Raw genomic sequence first — 26,549 nt, forward strand, 5'->3', positions numbered from 1 at the left:
CATCCATAGTTACTTTTTCCCTTTTTTTTTTTTTTTTTTTTTTTAAATCGTCCCTCAAGAGAGTGACATCCACAGTCACAGCATCTAGCTTAGGTTCATTGATGTCCTTAAGGTCACGGATTGCGCCCATGATTTTACTCGGGGAAGGCTCCACCGCCTCTTGTAGACACACCTGTGTCCCAGTGGCCTTGGGTGGTTGCTTGGTCACGGCATACTTGTCCATTTTGTTGGTTTGTGAAGGTGCCTGTCCCTTGTTCCTCACCACAGCCCCAGTGTTAATACCTCTGAGGCCTTGCTTGGCCCACACGTGATTCCTGTCTTCGCCAACATTCCCATGTTGGGGGATCACTCTCCACTCAATGGGGGCCAGAGTAGGGCCGATTGCCCCACTGTACCCAGAGACCTTACTCTCCAGAGGCCTCAGACTATTAATCTTCTAGGGCACCCCCTGGGACTCCTTAGCCTGGTTCTCTCCTCTGTTTGCAATAGTCATCAGGTTTTGTTCACTCAGGGCCATTTGGCTGCAGTTGACTTTGCGTCCCCCAATGCAGGCTCATTATCCGGTCTTGGGCACGCCTCTGTCCATGGGTTGGGAGGCACCAGGTGCGTGTTTACAGGCCCCAGTGTTGTGGCATTGTTCGGTTTGCTGCTATCGTTCGGTGGCAGGCGCTGGATGTGTTGTGCATAAGATGTTGGCCCCAGATCCACGGATATGTCACTTCAATCACCTCCGGGCCCCAGTAGGGAAGAGCAGGAGAGACTGAGAAGGGAGGGAAGAGTGCATGGCCACAGCAGAACTGCCTCGGCTAGAGTACCTAGTCGGAGGAGGAAGAACAGGGAGATTGGAGGAACATCAGTGTATCCTGCATTGTGATCTCGCTGTCAGCTTTCTGGGGTACTTCTGCACCTTCTCCCGCCCCCCCCCCCCCCCCCAACTCTAGATCAAGCCAGTCATTTGTCAAGCCTTGGGTGCTGGGCACTTACTTGGTGATCAGGGCCTCACAGATCCCAGCCGTCACTGCCAGACGTTGGATGCTGCTCACTTTTTGGTTTCCCCCTTTTTGTTGCTTTTCAGTCTGTTGATGAGGTCAAGTTTTGGTCTAGTCAGCGAGAGGAAGGGAGCGGTCCCCTCCCCTCATCTTCGCCCCAGCAGATCCAACATCTGGGCCCAGCCCTCTGCAACTCCCAGCTCTGTCAGAGAGGGAGGAAGGCATGCCTGTACGCCACAGGGGCACATAACAGGTTGCCGCAGCAATCGCAGTCCAGGTCTCCCGTGCACCACCCCTAGAGCTGGCAAGTATTGGACCGCATCGGCTCCTCCTGCTGCAGCCCGGGTTTCACTGCATGGATTCTCAGGCGAAGCAGGCCTGACCGCCTGCTCCTCAGCATGTGCCACGGGGCAAAGGGTGGGGTGGGGTGTGGGGGGATTAGGTAGATGGGTTACCTCCTTGAGCTTCTAACTGGTTGGCAGTAGCATGAGCTCTCCACAGGCCACACTGCTTCAGGCAGGTATGGGTGGATGGTGGGGGTTACAATGCCATCACCGAGGAGCTCAGTTAATGTGTGGCCATTCTGGCTGGTGCCTGGCCATGCCCCTCAACAAAGGTGAAGAACTTGTTCTGCACAATTATGGAGGGTTGCTACAACTTTTTGATCTAGGGCAATCTTTCAGATACCTTTATAAATAATAACCCTCCTCACCAGGAGAATCTAAGAATTTATGGAATAATCTGCTCATGCAGCAAGTAATAAAGCAATGATCTCTTAAGTGGAATTTAATTTCTAGAGCCTTGCCGCAAACTGTCTCCTGTACTGGCGTGCGCTTTTTGAATACCAGTCCATCCAAACCTACAAGCAGACCAGAAAAGGACCCTGCGTATTACATGCACTGCTATTGCGGAAATAAAATGCAAACGCTATGGCCCTTCAGTTTTCATCTGCTAATATTATCAGTTTGTTTTTAATTCCAGTCATGTGGAGCAGTTAGATCTCTTCACTGTTTTGAGCGAGCACAGCTTAATGCTAGGTGAGCTTCTCAGAATGTTAGAAGTGATGTGTTTGCGTAATGATACAAATGCGTGAGAACCATGAGATAAGAAACAGTTTCATTTTCATTGACTCAGCCCCTTGCTAACCGTGTGTTTTATGGACTTTGAAGAAAAATTATATTATTGACCACAAAAACATACAAGCTGACAATTGAGGTACCTCTCATCGTGACCACGTACACTAACGCCAAGTTAGGAGTCACCATGTGATAGTAGGAACCTGTTCACTGACTGAGGTGCTGCTCACTAACCATAACCTATCGTTTGACTTCGACAGATGCCTTATAACAACATCGCTGATGTAAATGAGATGTGATCAAATGCATTCCTTTTGTGTGGTTTCTAAAAGATACTCCCTTGTGATACTTCCTTGGGATCTGAAAGGAAATGGGTGAAAGCTCCGAATTCTCCATACACAGCTGATTATTCCTCTCTTCTCGCCTCTGCGTGTACCCACCTTCAACTGTGTCGCAGGCTTCTTCCATTGTATTATCCTATCTTACATGTCCCGTCATCCTCACTGCTCTGCTATCTTTCCTTCCCAAAACCACAAGGTTCCTTGGCTAACAAAGTGAAGCGGAAGGATACACTGGCCATGAAGCTGAACAGCGTACCAGCCTCTGAGGAGCCACAGGAAACAAATGTTCTACCCCGAAAGAGCAAAGAAGAGTGGACAGAATTCAAGCAGCAAATTGGCAAAGCTCTGAACAGGTAAGTACAGGTCAGCTGTGCAAGTGAATGTCATATCTGTTGTGCCTTTTAGCATAACAACCTCTGTTTCTTCAGCTTGTTTGCCCTCTTCACTAAACTCCAGAGAACACTGCTTCAGTTCTTTCACGCTGCTTACCTTTTTGTGAGACTCCAGAGAACACCTCCTCCTCTTCTACCACACTGCCCTCATTACTGTTAGAATACCCAGAAACCTCCTCCACATCCACCATACTAACATCTACATTGTGGTGTTTCTCATAACGCTTCTTAATTCCTGCCACTGTCCTCCATATCCATGGGCTGTCAGGACACTCTGTAGTACCACTGTGCAGGAGGTTTGCTATAAACTTCACAAGTACTCCATTCTACTAATACTGCTTCAACCACTCTGTATTCAGTACTAGCAGAACACCAAAGCACACCTCTTTACTTTTGCCTCTTAGCCCTCGGTGCTGAATGCTGATGGACCTCTGAGGCATGTTTGCCCTCTTCTACCAATCTGTCATTTGCTTGAGGGCTACACCCTTCCACTGCCACTCTGTACAGCAATAATGCAAAAAGGAAGATGCACCCTTGTACAATTCTTTGGTTTTAAACATTAATATGTATCTGCTCCGCAATTGGTCTTCTCCAAGCCCTGGTCATGGAAAATCTAAGCTCAATGACAAATTACTGACTCAAGTTTTACTTTATTAATTGATCAGCAAAACATTCCGTAGACTGTTGTGAAATATTAAGTGCACACTTATTACTTTTGTATCAGTTAAGAGCGTATAGTCTTTTTAATAGACGTGTGCGTGTGTACTTGATCAGGAAGCTTTACAACATGCATATGAAACAATGTTTATGCCAACATACTGTGCACATGTCAAAAGATATCTTGTCAGACAAATAATTATTGCTGCTCATCTGCCTGGTAAGGCTTTAACCCCTTCGTTGCCAGGCCTTTTCCCCCTCAGGTGCCAGGCCTTTTTTTGGCTATTTGGGGCAGGGTGCGCTTAGGCCCTCATTTAACTTTTTGTCCACATAAGCTACCCACACCAAATTTGCGTCCTTTTTTTTCCCCAACATCCTAGGGATTCTAGAGGTACCCAGACTTTGTGGGCTCCCCTGAAGGAGACCAAGAAATTAGCCAAAATACAGGGAAAATTTAGTTTAAAAAAAAAAAAAAATGGGGGGAAAAGGGCTGCAGAATAAGGCTTGTGTTTTTTTTTTTTTTTCCCCTGAAAATGGCATCAACAAAGGGTTTGTGGTGCTACAATCACCAGATTTCGGGAACAGGCAGACTTGAATCAGAAAACCCAATTTTTCAACACAATTTTGGCATTTTACTGGGACATACCCCATTTTTCAGAATTCTTCTTTTTTTTTATTTATTTATTTTTTTATTTTGTGCTTTCAGCCTCCTTCCAGTCAGTGACAGAAATGGGTGTGAAACCAATGCTGGATCCCAGAAACCTAAAGATTTCTGAAAAGTAGACAAAACTCTGAATTCAGGAATTCAGCAATGGGTAATTTGTGTAGGTTTTCCTACAGAAAATAACAACTGAAATAAAAAAAAAATTGAAATTGAGGTGAAAAAAACAGCCATTTTTCTCTGCGTTTTACTCTAACTTTTTTCCTGCAATGTCAGATTTTTGAAAGCAATATATCGTTACGTCTGCTGGACTCTTCTGGTTGCGGGAATATATAGGGCTTGTAGGTTCATCAAGATCCCTAGGTACCCAGAGCCAATAAATGAGCTGTACCTTGCAGTGGGTTTTCATTTTATACCGGGTATACAGCAATTCATTTGCTGAAATATAAAGAGTGAAAAATAGGTATCAAGAAAACCTTTGTATTTCTGAAATGGGCACAAGATAAGGTGTTAAGGAGCAGTGGTTATTTGCACATCTCTGAATTCTGGGGTCCCCCTACTAGCATGTGAATTACAGGGCATTCCTCAAATAGACGTCTTTTTTACACACAGTCTTATATTTGGAAGGAAAAAATGTAGAGAAAGACAAGGGGCAATAACACTTGTTTTGCTATTCTGTGTTCCCCCAAGTCTCCTGATAAAAATGGTACCTCACTTGTGTGGGTAGGCCTAGCGCCCGTGATAGGAAATGCCCCAAAACACAACATGGACACATAACATTTTCCCAAAGAAAACAGGTCTTTTTTGCAAAGTGCCTACCTGTGGATTCTGGCCTCTAGCTCAGCCGGCACGTAGGGACACCTACCAAACCTGTGTATTTTTGAAAACTAGAGACCTAGGGGAATCCAAGATGGGGTGACTTGTGGGGCTCTGTCCAGGTTCTGTTACCCAGAAACCTTTACAAACCTCAAAATTTGGCAAAACACTTTTTCCTCACATTTCTGTGACAGAAAGTTCTGGAATCTGAGCGGAGCCACAAATTTCCTTCCACCCAGCGTTCCCCCAAGTCTCCCGATACAAATGGTACCTCACTTGTGTGGGTAGGCCTTGTGCACGCAACAGGAAATGCCCCAAAACACTATCTGGACACATCAAAATTGATCAAATACAAAACTACCTGTTTTTGCGGGGGCATCTGTGTTTTTGTCCTAGGCTCAGCAGCCATCTAGGGAAACCTACCAGACATTTCTGAAAACTAAACACTGAGGGAGTTCAGGGAGGAGTGACGTGCGTGGATCTCCCAATGTTTTCTTACCCAGAATCCTCAGCAAACCTCTAATTGAGCTAAAACATCACATTTTCCCACATTTCTGTGTGGGATCACCACACTGGGACACATTTCCTACCACCCAACGTTCCCCTCCGTCTCCCGGTAAAATAGATCTCTCACTTGTGTAGGTGGGCCAAGTGCTTGTGACAGGGAAGGGCCAAAAACATGTCAAAATTGAGGGGGAACCAAAGTGGGTCCAAAAGGGCAGTTTGAAAAAACACATTTTTAGGCTGACAAGTGCAGCAGAAATGTTATCGATATAGATGAGACAATGCTGGGTGGTAGGAATTTTGTGGATTCCTGCAGATTCCGGAAGGTTCCATCACAAAAACGTGGGAAAAATGTGTGCTTTCCAGCAAAGTTGCAGGTTTGCAGGGCATTGTGGGTACGGAAATGGTGCGGGGTACATGTGAAGCACACCACCGTTGAATCAACTAGATGTTTAGTTTTCAGATGCGTCATGGTCTTGTGGATTTTTCTACATGGCAGCGTCCCAAAGTGGAAAAAAGTTCAGCCCTCACCATTCCAAGTGGGACAATTTTGAGAGTTACCAAACTCTCATGGCCCAAATCTAAAACAAAAATAATCAAATGTCCTCTTGCTTGCCATGGGATAAGATGCTTTAGTGTGCTGGGGAGAGCTGAAAGACTGTTAGCCCCTTCAGTTCGGGTGGGGGCATAACCAGGCCCATACTGGTTGGTAGCCACCACCCCACAATTTTTCTTTTTTCAATCCCTGGCATCTAGTAGACTTTCTGTTACCACAACCCCCCCCCCCCCCCCCCCCCCCCACCCCACCCCAAACCGGATGTGGATCAGGGAAATTGCCCAATCTGCCCACTGGTGGGCAGAACAACTTTGGCCCCATTTATTTGGGGTGAGGGTATGGCCATACCCCCAACCTCTTATTTTGAAAAAACAAAATCTTCCCTGGTCTCTGGCTGTTGGGCTTTCTGCCCCCCTTGGGGGCAGATGGGCCTTCCAAAAATAGGCCAATCCACCCCAAAGGGGGGCAGAAATGGCCTAAATACAATTTGCCTCCCAGGGGAGCGACCCTTGTCTAAGGGGTTACTCCTCATACATAAAAACATAAAGTAAATAAAAATATATATATATCCCTGGTGCCTAGAGGTTTCTGCCCCCCCAGGGGCAGATGTGCCTAATTATATTAGGCCTATCTGACTCCGTGGGGGACAGAAAAGGCCTAAAAATATTTCCACCCCCTGGGGAGTGGCCCTTGCCAAAGGGGCCACTCACCTTATGCCTTAGTATAAAAAATAAAAAAAAATCCCTGATATCTAGTGGTTTCTGCCCCCAGGGTGGGCAGAAATGGGCTAAACATAATGTGGCCCTCCGGGAGCGAACCTTGCCTAAAGGGTCGGTCCCTAAATATTAAAAAAAAAAAAAAAAGAAAATCCTGGTGTCTAGTGGATTTCTGCCCAGGGGGGGTGTGCAGAAATGGCCTAAAAATCATTTCCTGGACCATCGCATCAAAAGGGCACTCTCCTACAACTGCAGAAGGGGATATCGACTGGCGTAGAACTGGCATTCCAGTTTGTTGGGAAGAGGTCCAGTATTGTTATATCTTTTCTATTGGGTTTGGTCTAGCTCCCATTTGTGACAGTCGTCTTTGGCCCTGCTGAGTGTATCCGCTAGTGTTGTGTACTGCTGAGACGTGTTCGGTTTTCAAGGATCTGTTGTGATTTGTTAACCAGTGCCACAAATCTTGAGCTTTCTGCGAGAGTGTTAGGAGATTTCGTGACTCCTTGCTTGTTGATATAATACATGATGGTGGTGTTGTCTGTCCAGACCAGCATCTCACATCCTTGGGAGAAAGGCTTGCAGTGTTAGGAAAATGGTTTTGAGTATTACTACTAAAATACATTTGAATATAAAACCTTATCATTAAAATGAAAAAAAAAACAAAGAACGAAAGCTGTAAACATCCCGATTTACCTATGTGAAGCTTCACAATACTTCAAAGAACCCAAGAATGCCATTGTCCTGGAATGCTGAATGGTGTCATTTAGTCTGTCAGTTTTGCTGATTTATTTTCATTCAGTAGTGTTTGTTTCCATTTCAAGAACCCTTTAGTAGTTGGAAGATATATACATTTTAGTCCCTGAATCTCTACTTTTAGCCTGCAGGGCTCTGTTATGACTGGATTTTCTCTTGCCGGTACTCTGTCTTCCTGGCAACTTGTCTCTGAGTGTGTTTGTTAGCAATGCTTCTGATTAATGAAGCGCTCTGGAGGTGCCGCTATTGGGTTTTATTTGTCGTGCTGTACCTTTTTCTAATTTGGAACGGTTCCAGCACAGGAAAGAGTCCAGTGGTAATCTTTTGCAGCCATGACCCTTTCTACCCTAAACCTTCAAAACATCTTATGGTCCCTTTGTTCTTTTGATTTGACAGATACATGTACTATAAACATTTCCACACAATGCCAGTATTTTATATATATCAGAGCTGAAAAGTAACCCTACCTCCCCCTGTCCAAAAAGAGAGCTGCTTCATTGATTTGGTCCAAAGGTTGATGGTGCTTACGGAACTCTTACCCAAAGGGCATTCAAGTAGAAATTCTTAGACATACCAGATTCGCACACTAGTTTTCAGAGATTCTATAGACCCACTCTTCCATCTGCCCCATGCACTCATACCTTGACGTCTGCTACTCTACCCTCGGTTCTAGAGTGACTTTATAGGCACTCATCTCCATTTCAGTCTCTTTTGTCACTAACACAGAGACACCCACTTTCCTTTCCATTTTTCTCATTTATTTTGAGAAATGTCAACTATGTGAAGTAATTGATAGATCTCAAAGCAAGTTCATAAAACATGTGCTGTTCTGGAGCATTAAAATGGCATGCAGTGATGTAAGTTTACCTTCATGAGTGGATCAGGTGAGTCAATGTATATTCTGTGTGGAATGATGTGTAGCTTAAAGGTATGAGGCTATGCAAGATGTATGTTATCCATATTTGTAGATTCATCATGGTTTGCAGACCAGAGTGTTCTTTTCCATTACCTTATATGGATATATGATATACATTTAAGTTATGGTATGTTTTGATGTGGTGTAGCCTTTGAATTTTCTGTGATGATGAAAGTTAATGCAAAGCTATATCTGTGCTTGAAAACTTGATCTATTCTCTGAAACCCTAGAGGCAGTCATTTTGTTATTCCTTTTTTCATAGACGCCTTAGCCAGAGGCCGACAGTGGAGGAACTGGAGCAGAGAAACATACTGCAGCGTGAGTACTCTTATCTGTTCTTCTAGGGTGACTTGAATGATTAGGAATGTATACCAGTTATCCCCCAGGGATGCACTTCTGCACATCCATGGAGTGCTCTGAACTGAATTTGATGACCCTGGATAGTGTTTGTATGTATTTAGTGGTCCAGCTATAATGCAGATTCACCCCTGTATACTGGGCTGGCTAGTACGGTTTCTGGGGTGCCATTGTGCAGATATCAGAAATTGTCTTATGTACGCAGTGAAACTCCTGCCTGTGTTACTTAATTCTCAATCCTAATATTCAGATTCCATTTATTACATGAATAAAATAGGTCCCGTTTCCAGGGGTAATTCAGAGCATGTTCTGTCTGGCTCCAAATACACCTTGTACAATAAAGACCAGTCCCTAGAAGGACCATAGGAATCCTACAAATCTGAGGCTGCGAACAATTTCATAGAATTGAAAACTAGAATCAAACAGGCTGTCATATTTCAGTATTTATTTTTTGTGGACCTCAGTTGTGTTTTCTCTGTTTTCCACAACGTTTGAAATAAGTGTATAGGTGTTTATTTAGCTGCCTAGCCCTCAAAATAGGCAAAACGGTGTGTTCCCAGTGGTTACAAAACCTGTTCTTTGCGGTAATTGTTATAAAGCAGTTTTTAAATAAAAAGGACTTACAGTGCAGGCCAGGTATCGTCTTTCAACTGGCAGAGTATCAAAGTGACTTTTGTTCGATTGTTTTAAGCATAGAAAGTCTGTGAATTAAACTTGCATGGATATCAATACCTCTCTCAAATATCATTACCTCTCACGCTCGCTCTATCAGGTCTCTGAATGGTTTACAGTACTATTAAAAACGTAGGAGTGCTGTAGTCAAATGTTTTCATAAACAAGTTCCTGGACACAGTAGGACACTCCTTACTGAATATGATGATATTGTAAGGGTGGTCAACCCACCAACAGTACGACTCCTACCACTTTCCTTGCTTTGAATGCCATTTTAGTTTGTGGTTTTCCAGGTGTTTATCTTTATAGGTTGACATTGATGAGGTCTGTTTCCCTTCTAGTTGAGCTCTATCTAGGATGATAAAAATGTTTAAAAAAAATACTGTAAACATGCCAGGCATATCAACATGACTGTGGCAGATATTGATCTATCATTTTCATCTCAGTTTCTTGATATAGTTCAAAGTTAACACTTATCATAAAATTTGTGGCATTTAGCCAGGCAAGGTACAGAAATTTTGCAAATTTTCCATTTCTCTGTTTATAGTAGAGTGGTGTTTCATTAAGAACAAAATGTGAACCAGGAATACATTAATATTAAAAGCTGTAGTGTAGAGGCAATGCAGGAGACACTAGTCTTGTTACACCACTAGTGAGTTTCATACATTCTGCATTTAAAACATTTCAACAAACTACATTCACATAATGCTCTATGCCACATTGCGTATTTGCAGTGAAGGGCTCTCTCACTTTCTCCAAACCTTACTGAGTGACCCATGATTTCAAAATAATAAAGACGTAATCTGCAAGAAACTAAAGAAAACCACTTAAAAACCAAAGTGGCTATGTGTGTCTAGAAATTGTTATATCTCAGACTCCCTTCCAAAGTTGACATCCTCTGTGAACTACTTCTCTTATGTTAAGGAATTATTGGTCAGTCCCACCTCTAATGCCACACATATTCATGGGCAATTCCAGCTCCCTCTTGTGGATGCTCATGTGAGCCTGTTTCTTCTATTCCCATCCCCATCTTGTACTCCATCATTCTATTTCAAATGAATAATGAGAACATGATGTGGGCAGTAGGTAAGTCAAGGAACACATCTGACCTCTGCTTTCATAAGTGCTGAATTTAGGGTATGCCTTGTAAAATGTGTCCACTGTGATGTCATCATTATGTAAAGATGTGACAGTGTTAATGGTTACTTAGGCAAAAAGTAGGTAGGACAACCATTTATAGTTGGTACACGGCTGATTTAAAGATTGAAGTACAGGCACTAAACAACAAGAATTCCCTAACTTGTAACTCATTAGGAGTGATTGAATAGCAAATGAAGAAAAATATACTAGCTAGGCCAATGGTGAGGACGGTGTTAAATATTCTCAGAACATCTAGTTTATCAAGCTTTTCTATACCTGTAAAAGCATGCTGGATTATTTAGGTCAGTCTGAGAAACGAAGAATGAAAATCACAATGCAGCATCATGTCAATAGATGATTAAACCAGTAACTACAAAAGTCAAAGAGCTGTTGCTTAGCAGCAAGCATTTTTTGATAAATGTGGTGCATAATTATTCTTCCTGTGCATGCTGAAGTTGCCACTGTTAGCCACACAATTTCAGGAGCAGTAGTTCCAGTAGTGAAAGTGTGCGATTTCCCTTGTTGGCTGGGGCAGAGGAAGTCACCTGTATGTCAGTGATTGCTGTGAAATTTGTAAACCATGACACACCTAACATTTCCTCTTATTCGGTTTTTAGCTAAAAATGAAGCAGACCGCCAGGCTGAGAAGCATGAGATCAAACGGCGGTTGACAAGGAAGGTAAGAGGCATTTTGGAGCCTAGGGAGTTCTGTCACCAGTCAATATACTGCAAAGTAGGGCAGGTAAAGAGTGGAGTGTCTTGAGTTGAGGGACTGTGAAGGTGGAGCTTTCTTTTTTCCAACGGTTGCAGTTTCAGAACAGTAGGAATTGAAATACTGTATTGTTCATGTGCGGGTGATTGGACAGCTTGTTGTAGCCAGAATGAATTCTTTAGGAAAATAAACACATTTTTTCAACCCTAGCACCCATCTTTGGTGGAGCAGTTCTGTGAGGCACAGTTCTGGATCTGGATAGAGATGCCCCTTATATGATTCATCACTCCATCTTATTCAGACTTCAAGTTGATTGTTTCACTCATTATGCTACAAAGCAGCCCACATGCAAGAAACTAATGCAAGTCTGCCTGACAAATAGGGCTGCTTTGCAGTACATTGTAGCAGTCCAGGAATAGGACAGTCTCTCTCCCTCAGTTGTCTGAGTTCTTATATTTTCATTATATCCAGCTAAGTCAGAGACCGACTGTGGCAGAACTGCAGGCAAGAAAAATCCTGAGGTTTCATGAATATGTTGAGGTGACCGATGCACAGGATTACGATCGCAGAGCGGACAAACCGTGGACTAAGTTAACACCGAGTGATAAGGTAGGAGAGAAGCCCATGTCTTCTATCTGACATCTGCTACCCAGTTGTATTTTATTGCCTTGACCTTGTCAAATCAAAACAGCTGTTTTCTTTATGCTGGCTCTTCCCAGTTTTCCTACCCAAATACAGCTTTGCTCTTCTTCCACTTCTTCCAGAAATGTTGCTGTAAAGTGCTGGTTTGTCTTAATAGGCTCTGACCACCCAGCTTAGTTGCCTGTCCTCCATCTTTTAATGGCCCCTGCCAGAACCTCCGTACAATGAATGTATGTCAGATGGCCACCTCTTTATTTTTATTTTCCAGGCCTTGCCAATGCATCATCGCAGAGCTGCTTCTGTCTCAGAGCTATCTGGTTACGTAATCACCACACTCCTGTCCATTTTTCAAATCCTAAGGCATCCCCAAAATATTGCTGCCTCATTGGTCTCCTTGTTATCATCTTTTTTCCATCCATGTGCTTCACCTCTTTCCTATAATTCTGTGTGTCCCTTTAGTCATCTCTTCTCTGTCCTAATTCTCTTTGTAACCTTACTGCCACAGGACTCTTGATTTCTACTGTTGTAACCTCCCACTGTCAATCTGTGTCCACTTTCCTTTAATGCCTGGGTTTCTCATCTTACCCATCCTTCTCAATCAGGCCTTGCGTTTCGAAGTCTTATGAAGTGTTAACATGTCCTCTTGCACTACAGGCTGCCATACGAAAGGAGTTGAACGAATTCAAGGGCCAAGAGATGGAGGTGCATGAGGACAGCAAACAATTTACCAGGTGAGACTAGACAGCACCACCCCGCCCAAACTTCCCCTTATCAGGCAGCCTGTTTTTCCTTAATTGATTAAAATGCAGTAATTGGATAACATTAAAAATCCGCCCTGCTACCTGTGCAGTGTTTCTTGTTCAGGTCTGTCCCTTCCACACCTGCATTTTTTTTCCTGCTGAATGCTTGGCGGCTGCAGGCTTTGGGGTGTTTTTTTTTTCATTAACTTCTTAATGAAAAAGTAAAGCTTCCTTGGTTATCTTCTTATGCACCTAGAAAGTATTTAACATTCCTCTTCATTGTGCGCTGTTAATCCTGTGAAATAGCTTTCAATTTCCTATGCTTGTTCATGTGATGGTCCTTTGGGAGAAGGACTTGGATGGATGAGGAGGAATACCATCCTATGAAAAATGTCCCTTCTGTCCTGTAAAAGCTCTAATTGGGCAGTTTCTAAAACAGTGATTCCTCCATTTCTCCATGAAGAAACTTTTCCTCTTCATATTACTAGATCAGTATGGAGCACAAAACATCCAATCCTGTCCAACATTATGCATTGATGGTACTAGATGATTGAAACCTAACCTATTTGTTTTATGCAAAGCATATAAGCAAAATGATCAGAACCTGCACTGATGGTTAGGCATGTTTAGCTTGATAACAACCTGCACAATCCAGTGTGGTGTTGGCCTCCTGTTTCTCAGTTTGCAATTCATTAAACATTCCTCAACGATTGTGGCCCAAAAATACATACATACTAAAAACGTTTTTACTAAAGGAAGTATTAAATACAATGGTTATTATTCATTATAGTAACATTTGAGAGGGACATACTGGGAGACTAGTGGAGCTGCAAGCACAGCAAAGCAGGTGTATGGGCGATAGTCTTCTAAGAACAAGTCGATTGCAATATGGTTACTGTAATAAATTGGAGTGTTAGCTGAAGAGTGAGATACCACTTCTAATAATAATCGAATCATTGTTAGGATTAACCACTACAGTCCCTAAATAAACATGTGATTAGGTATCTTGTAACTACAAAGCAGTCTGGGCTAACTTGATCAATGTTCAAAGTATTTATGCAGCACTCAAAAAATAGTAAAGTGAACACAACACAAGAAAATTCCTAAGCCACTATGAGAAAAATATAGAATAATTTACTAAATAAAATGGCACCAAAAGAGCAATAATCCTGTAAGATATTCAGATATCAATTTTTAAAGTTTGACAAAAAAAAAAAAAATAGTACCAAAAAGTACAAAGCGCCAACCGTGGGTATTGGGTGTTGATAGATGGGTCAAAGACTAAAGTTAAGGGTGACCACAATGGATTGCCGGTCGTATACAGAGACCAGGTTTGTCCCAGTAGAAAGCTTACCTTCTGACGTAGAATGATTTATGGAGAAAAACGGTTGTTAGTGAGTCAGCGGGGCAAGCTGGATCCGAAGCAACTATGGCCTGCGGTAGAACAGCTTCCCGGTTAAGTCATCGGCTAAGGTGGGAAAGGTCAGAGCCGGCAATGTCCATGCCCAAAAAGGCCTCTATTAAATACATGCTGCTGGATGTCTGGAGCCAGCCTCACTAGAGAGACCTTAAGAGTCCAAGTTGTTAGTTTCATATGCTTGTGAGTGGGTAGGCATCCTTTGAAGCCCAGGAATGGGCAGGGTACTGCCCCAGGCTATCCTGTCAATGATGAGACCATCTCCTCGCACCCAAAGCCCTTGCTCCTATGTCTGGAGAATTACATATCTCACCACAGGGAGCCATCAGGGGTCAGGTGACAGCTGGACACTGGTAGGAAAGTATGTTAGTTTTAGGCAGGAAAATGACAATATTCTAAAAGTGTAATTTCCAAATTAGTTATACCAAATCTGACCATTAAGGATGATTTTAAATTACTATTAAAATGAGTTCTTAGAATATTTTTCTTTCTACTTGCAAACTGAATTGAGCACTTATTGAATGCAATACTGAAAACCAGTGTTAGTCTATAGGAGAGCCAGCCTTACCACAGTGAAAAATGACTTTGGAAGTCCTACTTTTAAATTCCATGCACTTTACCCTGTGGGCTTTTAAGGTCTACCTTTATAGTGACTTCTAAGTATTAAAAAAATAAGTTTTAGGCCTGGCAAAAGGGTTATTGTGCAAGGTCGAAATTACGTTTTTTAGCTGCAGAGCCAGGCTTCAGTGGCAGCCTTGATGCACGTTTTGCAATGCTACTGTGGTGGATGGCACATTGAGTGCTAGGACCTACAGGTAGCATTTCATTACTGGTCTGGGTACTGGTAGGCCCATGTACGTGGAAGTAAATGTGCCAGTCAGATTATACCAATTTTAATAGTTTTAAAAGAGAGAGTATAAGCACTTTACCTCTCATTAGCAGAGGTAAAGTGCACACCCTAGTTATACAAGCAACAAAAATGGGGTGCAGTAAAAAGGCACAAAAACAAAATCCCAGGTGGCCCTGCAGGAAGGGCAGATTTACAACAGCTGTCCGCATTCCTATAATTCTGAAATGGAACATAGAATTACTCTTGTAGGCAGGTAGGTAAGTGCTGCTGAAGCACCTTGGGCACATGTTAGTGCCCTGAAACTAGGAATCGGTCTGACTATCTGAGAGGCACTGCAGTAATATGGGGTACGTGAAGCCTCCGTGTTTCAACATATATCTGTGTCCTCTGGAATCAAAGCTAAGTTATGCCAGCGAAAGACCTGCAGTGGTGGCTTTCGACTCTGCACTGGGTCCATGGCAGATCCTTCTTACTTCCCCAACCAGATCTATCTTTAGTGACAGATGCGTCACTTCTGGGTTGGGGCGGCCACATGGGAGAGGCAGAGATCAGAGGTCTCTGGAGTCTGGGTTCCATATCAACCTTCTGCCGCTCTGGGCGATCAGGTTTGCGTTGATAGCTTTTCTTCCCTCTCTCAAAGGGAAAGTAGTGCAGGTGTTCATGGACAATACTACCACCATGTGGTACTGCAACAAACAGGGCGGAGTAGGGTCCTGGACCTTTTGTCGGGAGGCACCACGCCTCTGGACATGGCTGGAACATCAGGGCATTACCCTGGTGGATCAACATCTGGCGAGTTCTCTCAACGCCAGAGCGGATGAACTCAGCCGTCGATGTACAGCAGATCACAAATCGCGTCTCCAACCTGATGTGGCGCAAGGTCTCTTTTAGCAGTGAGGAGAGCCTTGGTTAGATCTGTTCGCCTCCACAGAGAATGCGCAATGGAGCTTCCAAGCGAGCACTCACACGCAGACGCGTTTTGTCTCGAGTGGAACTCTGGCCTCCTTTCCGCCTATCCACTTCTGCCCAGAGTTCTCAAGAAGATCAGGAACAACCAGGCCTAAGTCATCTTGGTGGCTCCGGACTGGGCATGGAGAGTATGGTATCCAAAGCTATTGAGTATGGCCATCGATCCTCTACTCAGACTGCCTCTACGGGCGGATCTTCTGTCGCAGCAGTAGGGGTTAGTTCTCCACTTGAACATGTCCAATCTCCGCCTTCATGCGTGGAGATTGAGCGGCGACAGTTGATGACTTTTGATCTTCCACCCGAAGTCTGTGATGTTATCTTGGCAGCCAGGCGTCCCTGCACCAAAATGGTATACGCCTGTTGGCATAAATTTGTGGCATGGTGCACCAGCAAATCTGTTGATCGCCTCTCTGCCTCTCTATCTGAGGTTTTTTTGTTCATTCTTTCTTTGGCCCAGCAGGGCTCTGCTTTGGACACCCTTAAAGAGCATTTATCTGCCTTTCTTAGGTTACCTGATCAACCCTCACTCTTTAAATCTCCTATTCTGAGTAGATTCCTAAAAGATCTCACCCATTTATTTCCTCCCACTCCATTTATCATGCTGTAGTGGGACCTCAATCTTGTCCTTACTTATTTAATGTGTTCTCCCTTTGAGCCGATGCACAATTGCCCCATACGGCTCCTCACTTTCAAGACTGTCTTTATTGTTGTCATCACTTCTGCTCACAGGGTTAGTGAGCTTCAGGCCACCAAACCTCCATTCTTGTCTGGGCACACTGGCAACGTGGTGTTGCACTCTACGGCTTCCTTCCCAAGGTAGTTAAGCCTTTTCATGTAAGCCAGTCCATCACCCTGCCTGCTTTTTAGGCACCCCCACATCCTTCCTGTGAGGAGGAGAGACTCCACCGTCTGGGCCCAAAAAGAGCGTTGTTGTTCTATCTTAATCGTACTAAAGGTTTCCGAGTGGACGACCAACTTTTTGTCGGGTATGTGGGTGCTAAGAAAGGGAAGGCGGGGAAGGGGAAAGTGTACCATCTCTCGATGGGTACTTCTTTGCATTAAGATGTGCTATGCTTTGGCCAAGAAGCAACCCCCTGAGGGCTTGCGCGGTCATCCCACCAGAGCAGGTGCTGCTTCCACCTATTTAGCACACTGAGTTCCTGTCCTGGATATCTGCCAGGCAGCTATGTGGGCATCCCTGCACACATTTGCTAAACATTACTGCTTTACAGTAAGGTCTGCTGGGACGGCTACTTTGGTCGTTTGGTCCTGCAGGACTTTCTAGTATGATCTAGGTTCGCAGCCCACCTCCGAGGATTGCATTGCTTGGGTATCTGTTCTAATGTAAGGAATCTGCAACTAGTAGTCTCCATCAGATGTGCAATTTAGTTTCCTTTGGTAACAAAATATCTGTTAGAGACCTATTCTAGTTGCAGATTCATTACCGACCCACCCATCTTGTGAACTGATTTCTAGGGACAGGGATTCCCCCTTCAGGTCCTTAGTTCTTGCGCACCAATCTGTGTTCTTAGCGACTCTGCGCTTTGGGGTGGAAAGTCGTTAAAAGAAACTAACGTCACTGTGGTGAGGCGGCGTCTATGTACTACTCCCAACGTCCTTACGGCGACTAGGACACCAATGACTCCCTCGGAGTCAACCGATGCCATCTACTGATGTGCAAGGGTATTGCTCGGAGAAAAATCTCAAGAGCCACTCTGATGCCTGGGGGAAATTCTAAGGTAAGGAATCTGCAACTAGAATATGTCTCTACCAGATATATCTTTACCAAAGGTAAGTAACTTGTACTTCAAGGTCCCAACTATACAAATTCATCAGCAAATTAGAAGCAAAGAAATTGAATTAAAATAGTCATATTTCACTCCATGCTGCATAACTACATATGTAAAGACAAATGCTGTTTTTCACTTAGGTTCAGTACAATTTGTAGGCTTAAGATACAGTCTCATTGAAAGGTTCAAAGTGACAGCTTGGTAATGTATAGATCTATTCACTAAACAGTATTAGGTAGAAAACATCAAGTGTGAGAGCCTTTAAACAGGGGTTTGGCACTAATCAAATTCACTCCCTCCTCCATGTGGGTCAGTACAGCTACATAGTTGATAATAGTTTGTGAATCTAGACCACATTGAAATCTAGTTACTTGTCTGCAACAATAGTATTACAGCTTGACTCTTAGGTTCATATGGGACTCTCCCGTCCTCTTGGTTAAAGAGGGGCGCCTGGTAGGAAAATAAATAAATAATCCAACTAATAAGAATAACAAGGATACACAATTATAAATATTGTAGACTTACATATAACAGCATTTTACTAATCAACTATCAAAGCCAAATGAATCATTTCCACATAATATGTATCATATGCTTCTCTGACCTAACTATACTTCTGACCTTGTTTCCTGCTGTCACAAGTCCAATTACCAAAATTAAGAATTAGTATAAGATGTGCTTAAAGTGTGAGAATAGATAGTCATAAATTAATTACATTCTCTCATATTAGTCAAGGTGGGACCCCACAAATAAGGTCTGACAGATGTACAGTGTACCACTTACCCAACTACAAGAAAAACCCCAGAACAGGTTGTTCTGAATCCCATGAAAGTACATGAATAAATAAATAGGATTCAGTCCTAATACAAGACAGTGTGGCAGTACACAATATCATACAGTTACTACTACACAATGTCAAACAGTTCCTGACAATACATTTATTGTCACAAGTATTCCACTGCTAAATAAATTGCAGAATAATTAGGGGTGTATGTGGAGGAAGCTGGCTACCACTACCAGCAACACGGGCCGGCTGGGTGCAAAGGTCAAATTTGGCATTAGGTTTCAATGGAATCCTATGTGACTGGGGTTGCTCAGTAGAAAACAGATTGCACGTAAGTAGCCTCAGTTTCAAGACACAGGTCCGGGGGGTTTAGGTCACCACCGAGGGGGGCACAGGTCAGCACCAAACACTCACCCTCAGTGGCACAGGGGAGGCCCGGCGCAGGGTGCAAACACAGTGCTGGGTGCCCAATGCTTTTCAAAGGTGGGGACCCCAGCCGTCCCAAAAGATGCTACAGGCTGGGTCCAGGGGTTTGGTTCCGGGAAACCAAGGCAGGACAAGTAGGAGAATCACCTGCTGGATGTTGCTGGACCGTTGGTTGGATTCCCCAAGGCCAGGGGGCTGTGGGTGCAGGGGAACTTTTGGGTGTTGGGAATCTTCATCAGATCTGGTCGTGGTCAGGGGGGTCCTCTGGATTCAGGCTGCAGGTCGTCGTCATGTTGGCCAGGAGTGGTCAACCCAGGGTGAACTCATGATCTGAATCGCCTGGGGACCTTCTCTGTACTGGTGGGCCCCCTAGACTCAGGCCGTGGGCATCGGGTGTGGAGTGGGCAGGACTCGTGGACCTGGGGCAGTTCTGGAGTCCATTTAAAGGGTTTCTTCTGGACAGGACCGCTGTCCGAAGGAGTTCTTGGTCCTCTGCTGGGGAGGCAGTCCTCTGGGGGTTTGTAGAGGTTGCTGGTCCTGCTGGATGTGTCTATTACAGACGGAACTATTACAGGTAAATAACTGGTTTCTTAGTCACTAGTTGGAAACCTGATAGATTTAATACGTGCCTGCCTCTGAAGAGAAGCAGACTTGTGATGTTGATCTGTATGCAGTCATCTGCAAACCAAGACATTATTCTGATGTTAAAAATTGAGCTGCAATCAACTGCCAAGGGGCGTGACCAAGCACTGTTCCAAGATGGCAGTGTTTTGATTCAACTTCACCAGTCATAGCGCCTGTCCTGTTTGTCACCCTGGCTTGGCCCATGGTGTTGACAGGCCGGGGAGCTTAATATGTAGACCAGCACCTACCCTAACTAGGGCGGTGGCTGAATTCCACTGCGATGCTACCTACTTCGGGCCTGCGCGGCCAGGCCTCCACAGGTCCCGGGGTCTCGTGATAGTGCTCGCCGCCATGTAAGACGGAACTGGCGGCGGGTTCTGCTGGCTGTACATCGCATTCCCAGACAGCCCTGGGGGTTGGGGCCTCCCCGCAGATGTTCATTGGACCGGTGATGGCTGGGGGAGCACGCCGGCACCTCCTTGCAGCAAGGATGTAGCCATGGCCTACCACTGCGTGGCTCTCGGGCCTGCCGCAGCAGCGTGGAGAAGACTCTCCCCTCCTCTCCTCCCAGGAAGAGAGAAGGCAGACTCAACAGCAAAGCCAGAACACAATGCCCAGTAAGTAGGAGTGAAGAAATGTTTTCCTGCACATAAGCTCGCCCTGACTACTTACAAACTGCCTACATTTCTGCATCCAGGGCCTCCATTTTGCATGGCACGGCATCAGTACTACCCTGCATAATAGCGACACAATTCTCAAATTGCACACAGTGCAGCGACGCCCAATTCACAAGCAGGGGGCCTTGCTACTGAATATTTTATATCACCGTTCAGAAGTCATTGCTGCCATCTAGTGCTGATGTGTGGCATAACTGCGACAGACCACCACCTGCAATGCAGCATCCACATAGTTCCAGAGGAGAGCAGATCCATGCAGCCAGACGTTGTTGCTATAGGTGCCTGCAGAGGCAGGGGAGTAACTCCTTCACTCCAAGGGAGATGGCTTCTGGGTGTAGTTGAAGTCTCGCCGACCCCAGAAGTTGCACAGCAGTGGAAATGTTGCAGTTGCTGGAAAGAGCTGGGGAAACCATGGTGCAAGGCGAGGTTGTCTTGCCAGTTCCTGAAGTGTCCAGCTGTGGTTCCGGTGGCCAGGAGCCAAAGTAGGCGATGCAGAGGAGTCCTGGTGGAGTCTTGCATGCCGAATCTGGTGAACCACCCGCAAGGAAGTCCCTAAATAGCCCTATCAAGAGGTTTGGTCACTTTGCACAGTGACCACCTATCAGAATGAGTCATTGACATCACCTACATGACCTTGCCATTCAGATGCTCCCAGGCGCCTCTGCTCATCTTGTTTTCAAGATGGCAGAATCGAGTGGGCACCTGGAGGAGCTCTGAGCACCTCCCCGGGGTGGTGGTGGTGGTGGTGGACAGGAGTGGTCACTCCCTTTTCCTTTGTCCAGTTTTGCGCCAGGGCAGGGGCCAGGGGTACCTGGGCTGGTGCAAACCAGTTTATGCAAGGAGAAGGCACCAAATGTGCCCTTCAAAGCAAACCAGTTGCTTGGGGAGGCTACCCCTCCCAAGTCTTGTAGCACCTATTTGCAAGGGAGAGGGTGTTGCCTCCCCTCTCCTACAGGAAATCCTTTGTTATGCCTTCCCCTGCCTGAGCTGGTCAAGCAGCAGGAGCGTAGAAACCTGTCTGAGGGGATGCAGCAGCATGGGCTGCCAACAAACCCTGGAAGACTGGTAGGAGCAATACTGGGGAGTTGGGGGGGTCCTCTAAGGAGCCCCCAGAGAGTATGGAATTGTGATTCTGCCATGTTTGACACCAAACGGGTCCAGGTTTGGAGTTGCCATTATGTAGCTGGACCACAGGTAAAATGACTTGGGAAGTCCAGTGCATTGGTACCAGAGTTCGCAGGGGCACCTCTGCTCATGCAGGGGGGCCCTTAAGCACAGGGACCTAAACCCTGCTGTTTGGGCTGGAAGGGCCTACCATAGTGGTGACTTACAGTGACCTGGTGTGTTGTATAGCTATTTTAGCCATGTTTTTTATACATGTTATTTTAGCAACTATGCCTTCTGTTTGTGCACTTTAGCCCAGTTACATTTTATTCAGCTTCATTTTATTATTTTAGCACAGGCCACATTTGTAATGGTGTTTTCTTTTCTTTATCTAGTTGTTCTTTTGCCTAGGAAGGCATTGCGTTTCTAGCAAAAAATTATTTTTACTTTGTGCTTTCCTCAAGGCTTCAGCAAGATAGTTGCCAGCAAAGTGGTACACTGTGTCTCCAACTTTTGCAGAAACATACACATCCTTATGTGGGGATATTTTCTCAGCACATCGGCTGTTTTATTATAAAAGCACTTCTCTGCCCTATACACGTTAGAGGGAGATTCCAGCCAGATGACCAAAACAGCATGCTGATTGCGTTCGCTACAGCTACGTGCTTATAATACTGGTAACATTTGTAGTCGAGTCATCCAGCCTACAGAACAGAAATAGTTTATTCTTGGGTCACTTTTCCAGCAGTTGATGGAAACACCAATACATTTCATCACTACACACCTGCTAACATACCTGCACAATGCAGAGCTTATGCATATTTAGAGATGCCGCTATCTTATCAAGACCATAACTGGCTTGATGGCGCCCTACCACATCCAATATTACACGTTAGGTTAGGTCCTCTAAGTAATGATGGTCCTATCTGGCCTTTATTGGCCACATATACAATGTATCCTGATGCAGCAACCTTGGCGGTAGCTGAGGTTCGCCATGTATATGCTGATCTTACGGCAATATACAGACTGTTGGTACAGTTTGTAATGCAGAACATTAAATACTAACTCACCACGTGCTGTCCCAACGCAGCCATATGCAGTCACGCCAGGCATTAATCCTGCGACTGTACATTTGATCTTGGGTAAGGTACACGCCAAACGGAAGGAGATTCCGTTTTGGTTAGCTCAAAAAATAAATGCGCTGAAGGCATTTTTTCCCATATGGGACCTCAGGATAAACATAGGATACTCACTACGTGCTTGCCATTTGGGATGGTTCCCACGATAGATGACCGCAATATATGGGGCACAGTATTTGCCACACACTATACTACCGCACATGGTACAACTTCCAAAAGTGTTCAAACAGATTCAAAATGAATACGGGGCTGCGCCGGCAGTGGACTTGGGTATGCATTTAATGGGCAATTTTGCCACTGTATCTTTAACTATATTAAGTAATCTTAAAGGGGAAGCAGTTGCACTAGCAGTGCGTATGCGGCTCTGAGATGTTCCTGTGCAGGACCAAGAAATCAAGCTGCCAAAGATTATTACTGTGACCTACTCTAGTATTGGTCAAGATAGTCTGGGTACTGGACCTATTGAACTACAATTACAGGGTAAATCTAATAAAGATTCTACCAAGCAAGCACCTGAAGGTGCTAAAAAATGCTGGGATAAAACAAAACGAACACCTAAAAAAGAAAGAGGAGAATCTCTGCATTTGGAGACGCCTCAAAATTGTTATAATCTTAAAAATATAAATAATATAATAACACCTGACAGATATCAATATACTGATACACGCTAATCTCGTTCCTTTCAGGACTCACCGGATAAAGGCAGTGAGAGGTGGGAGGTCAGAGCAGCGAACACAGTACGTGAAACGGAGAAAGGGCTCACCACGCTCATTTGAAGTTTCTGTTAAGAAAGAATAGAAACTTCCCCAGCAAAAACCCCAATTAAAAAATAAAAAAGTGGCAGCAATTGCTGTATGACATGCCACTCAGGAAGAGAGCTTTACTGAAGAACAGGAAGTGGGCACTGGCGCTGCTAGACAGCGTGGCAGGGGTCACAATAGTTCGTTAGAATCTTCATGAGCATCTGGAGGTGAAAGCAACTGATGACTTCTTACAAGTTGAGACTGCGGACATGCGTGCCTCCACACCTGTTAGGGTGTATAAAGTAACATTACCATTAGAAGGAGACATTGAGCACACAGTAGATGCCATCTTTTAGGATCGCGTAGTTACCATTTATGATATTTTACTGGCCGAAAAGGATTGGCCACCAGAATTTGTCCATAATCCCCCTTATGGTGAAGAGGTAACTGAAGCCTCTTTCTCGCCCCTTGTTCCCAGACTGCTCAGGGAGGCTTATGCCTTTGACCCAGGCACCAGCATTTATTGTAACCACGTAGGGTTGACCCTATCATGTAATAACAATAAGATCTCAACCCCAATATCCAATAAAGCATGAAGCAAAAACACCTGTGAGGGAAATCCTCACACAGCTAGATACCAGGGCATAATCGAACCCTGTCTCACCAATGAACAATCCATTGTTTCCCCATCCCTAACCCGGACCATTCCTATAGAATAGTCTTAGATTACAGACATTTAAACAGTCATGCACGCACATTTGCCATACAATATGCACACAGCACTTATAAACAATATAGTGCGCAAAAAATTCAAAACATCCTTGGATATTTATAATGGGTTTTTCTGCCAAAAACATAGCACCTGAAAGTAGGGACTTAACAAGTTTTAGCATTTTAGGCTCCCAAAAAAGGTTTTGCCTTCTCCCAAAAGGGTACAAGAACAGACCAGTACTGTTTTCAGCTTCTGTTACTTCTATTTTACACAACATTGACCCTGAAGTGTAGTCCTCACCTATCTCAGACGATGACCTCATACAACATGTAAGACTGGTTGCCCGCCTTGTTGTGGGATTTGCCGACTTAGCTACAAATTCAATTAAAAAAATAAAATAGCCTTCCTTGTTGTCTTGTTTTTGGGTTTCCAATTATCGGATGAAGGCACGTGCTTAGCTCCCCAGTTTTTAGAAAAATTAGCACAACTACAACCTCCAAACCCTATCAAAAAGCTCCAGTCATTGGGCTTTTTAAACTTTGGCTGAACATACATTTTAGATTATGCACAATACTTTAAATCATTATATGACTTAATAAGTCCTGACTTTTCAAGTAAATATTGGACAGTCGAACACACGCATTCTCTGAGCATTGCAACAAGACATGCTTTCAGCTAAACACACACACGGGACAACAAAGCACACTTGGTCATCAGAGTAATTGCTGGTGCCATTGGTTTCACCTATGTAACTTTCAGTGAGGGTGAGACCGTCCCAAATGCATACAAATCACATTTATATTCTACAGCAGAGCAATGCTTTGCTCCCACAGAGAAAATTCTCACTGCTTTTCAGACAGCGGTCATTAAAGAGAGACCTCTGGCCCAGGGGAAACGCATTATTGTTGTTTCTCTGACCCCAGCCCTTGAGGATGTCACTAAAACTAGTGCTTCTAACGCTAAAGCACTACATCCATTTTGGATTCAGTGGGCAATGTCTTTGTCGGCTACTGAGGTTGACTGTTTTCAACCCAAAATTACAGTCTCGAGACTTTTTGCAGTATGAACTTGAATACCCTGTTCCTGCAAACACATTGTCTATTGAACAATATCAAGTAATTATGTACACTAATCGCTCAGCCCAACCTGCGGTAGGCACAAAACATCAGTACTCCGCCGCTTGCGCGGTCGTGAGTGGCTTCATGAAGGATGGTGGATTCCATCCACAACACATTTACACACAGACCTTAGGGGACTGCACTGCACAATTAGCAGAGCTCAAGGCTCTGGTGATGGCACTGGAACACACGGATCCAGAACAGTTAACATTATTTGTCTGTGATTCGTACTATTGTGCCCAGTCCATCAATGAATATCTGCATTACGGGCATCTATATGGGTTCATAGGTTCAAAAGGCAACACCATCAAACAGACTCCTATGGGGTGACTTACTCAGGCCTGCAGTCACATTTTCCAATAAGTGGGGCTAGCCAAGCCAAAAAGAGGTTACTTTCTCTTGTAGGGGATTTCCATGTATAGTCATAAGCACTGAATAGTTCCGCACACCTGCGGGGACCCCGGAGCACTGTTCTGTAGTGTATTCTTAAGTGTAGATGTTTGCCTTTCTTGAAAAAGGCCTGTAAAGTCACTTAAGAATATCAATGTGCAGCCTAGGTGAAAGGCTACAAAGGCCAAATTGTTCATTATTTTGGTTGGTAAGAAAGGAAGCTGTAGTACAGATGTACCTTTAAAACATATTTATTCTAGAAATGTAGTAAAAAACTTGTTCTCAAACTTTATTTACAACTTCAAATGAGGATGAAACAATGCAGGGCAGTGCAGCCCATAGGCTGCCATTATACAGAGTCTAAATAGAGTTGTGTCTTTAAGAAAAGAAAGTCTTCCGGTATCCACATCATGCACAGCAAAAGGCAGTTGCCTCAGTTCTTTTTTCCGGCTCCTTCTGACAGGACCCTGAAGCATTGAGCTCCACCTTTCATAGCTTTTTTCTTTTTTACTAAAACTCAACTAAAATCCTTTGGATTTCAATTTCACTCGACGTTTTTCATCTAGAGTGAACATTTCCTAGCTTTTCTTGTCAAATTCTGACAGAAACTTGAGTTGTTTTTTTTTGCCACCAGAATGCCTTCTCATTTTGATAAGTGCCCTAGCTGTGGCAGGAAAAAGCCCAAAACAGACCCACATCAAGTCTGTATTATTTGCCTACCGTCAAGTCATAAACCTGATGCCTGTGACATTTGTAAAACCTTCTCCAGGAGAACTCTTCGTGACAGGGAGAAAATCCGCCTTCAGGCAAAAGAGGACAGGAGACGAAGAGGACAATCTGCCACAGAGCGAGGAGAAGGTCAGTCTTCTACCAGGGCTCTCACTGTGTCCTCTGGAGTAGCGTCACAGGTCCCCGACGATGTCGAGAGCATCGACGTCGAGACCAGGAACGGCGCCGACATACTTGCCGTCGAGAACCAGCTTGCCGTCGAGGAAGAGCCATCGCTCGACGTAGACAGCCTTATCGCTGTCGAGACGGCGTAGACACTCGCCGTCGGAGTTCCCGGTCCAGGTCACCATCGACGCGAAGGAGAAGATCGATGTCGGTGGAAAGTACTCGTCGTCGGGGACGATCGCTGTCATCCCATCGACGTTGAGGGAGATCGC

The 26,549-nt window shown here is 44.5% G+C and overlaps 1 protein-coding gene across 8 annotated transcripts in view; it reads left to right on the forward strand.

Annotated features, from left to right (window-relative positions):
- PHACTR4 (phosphatase and actin regulator 4) overlaps positions 1–26,549 on the forward strand; it is a 370,026-nt gene that overhangs the window by 311,876 nt on the left and 31,601 nt on the right. For all 8 annotated transcript variants that reach the window (XM_069224100.1, XM_069224106.1, XM_069224104.1 and 5 more), the window contains 5 exons: positions 2,603–2,759; positions 8,640–8,695; positions 11,164–11,225; positions 11,730–11,867; positions 12,555–12,631. In XM_069224100.1, the coding sequence (XP_069080201.1) occupies positions 2,603–2,759; positions 8,640–8,695; positions 11,164–11,225; positions 11,730–11,867; positions 12,555–12,631 (490 nt within the window). The remainder of the gene's footprint in view (positions 1–2,602; positions 2,760–8,639; positions 8,696–11,163; positions 11,226–11,729; positions 11,868–12,554; positions 12,632–26,549) is intronic.

This window comes from Pleurodeles waltl, chromosome 3_1 (assembly GCF_031143425.1).
Source record: "Pleurodeles waltl isolate 20211129_DDA chromosome 3_1, aPleWal1.hap1.20221129, whole genome shotgun sequence".
Classification (NCBI taxonomy): Eukaryota; Metazoa; Chordata; class Amphibia; order Caudata; family Salamandridae; genus Pleurodeles; species Pleurodeles waltl.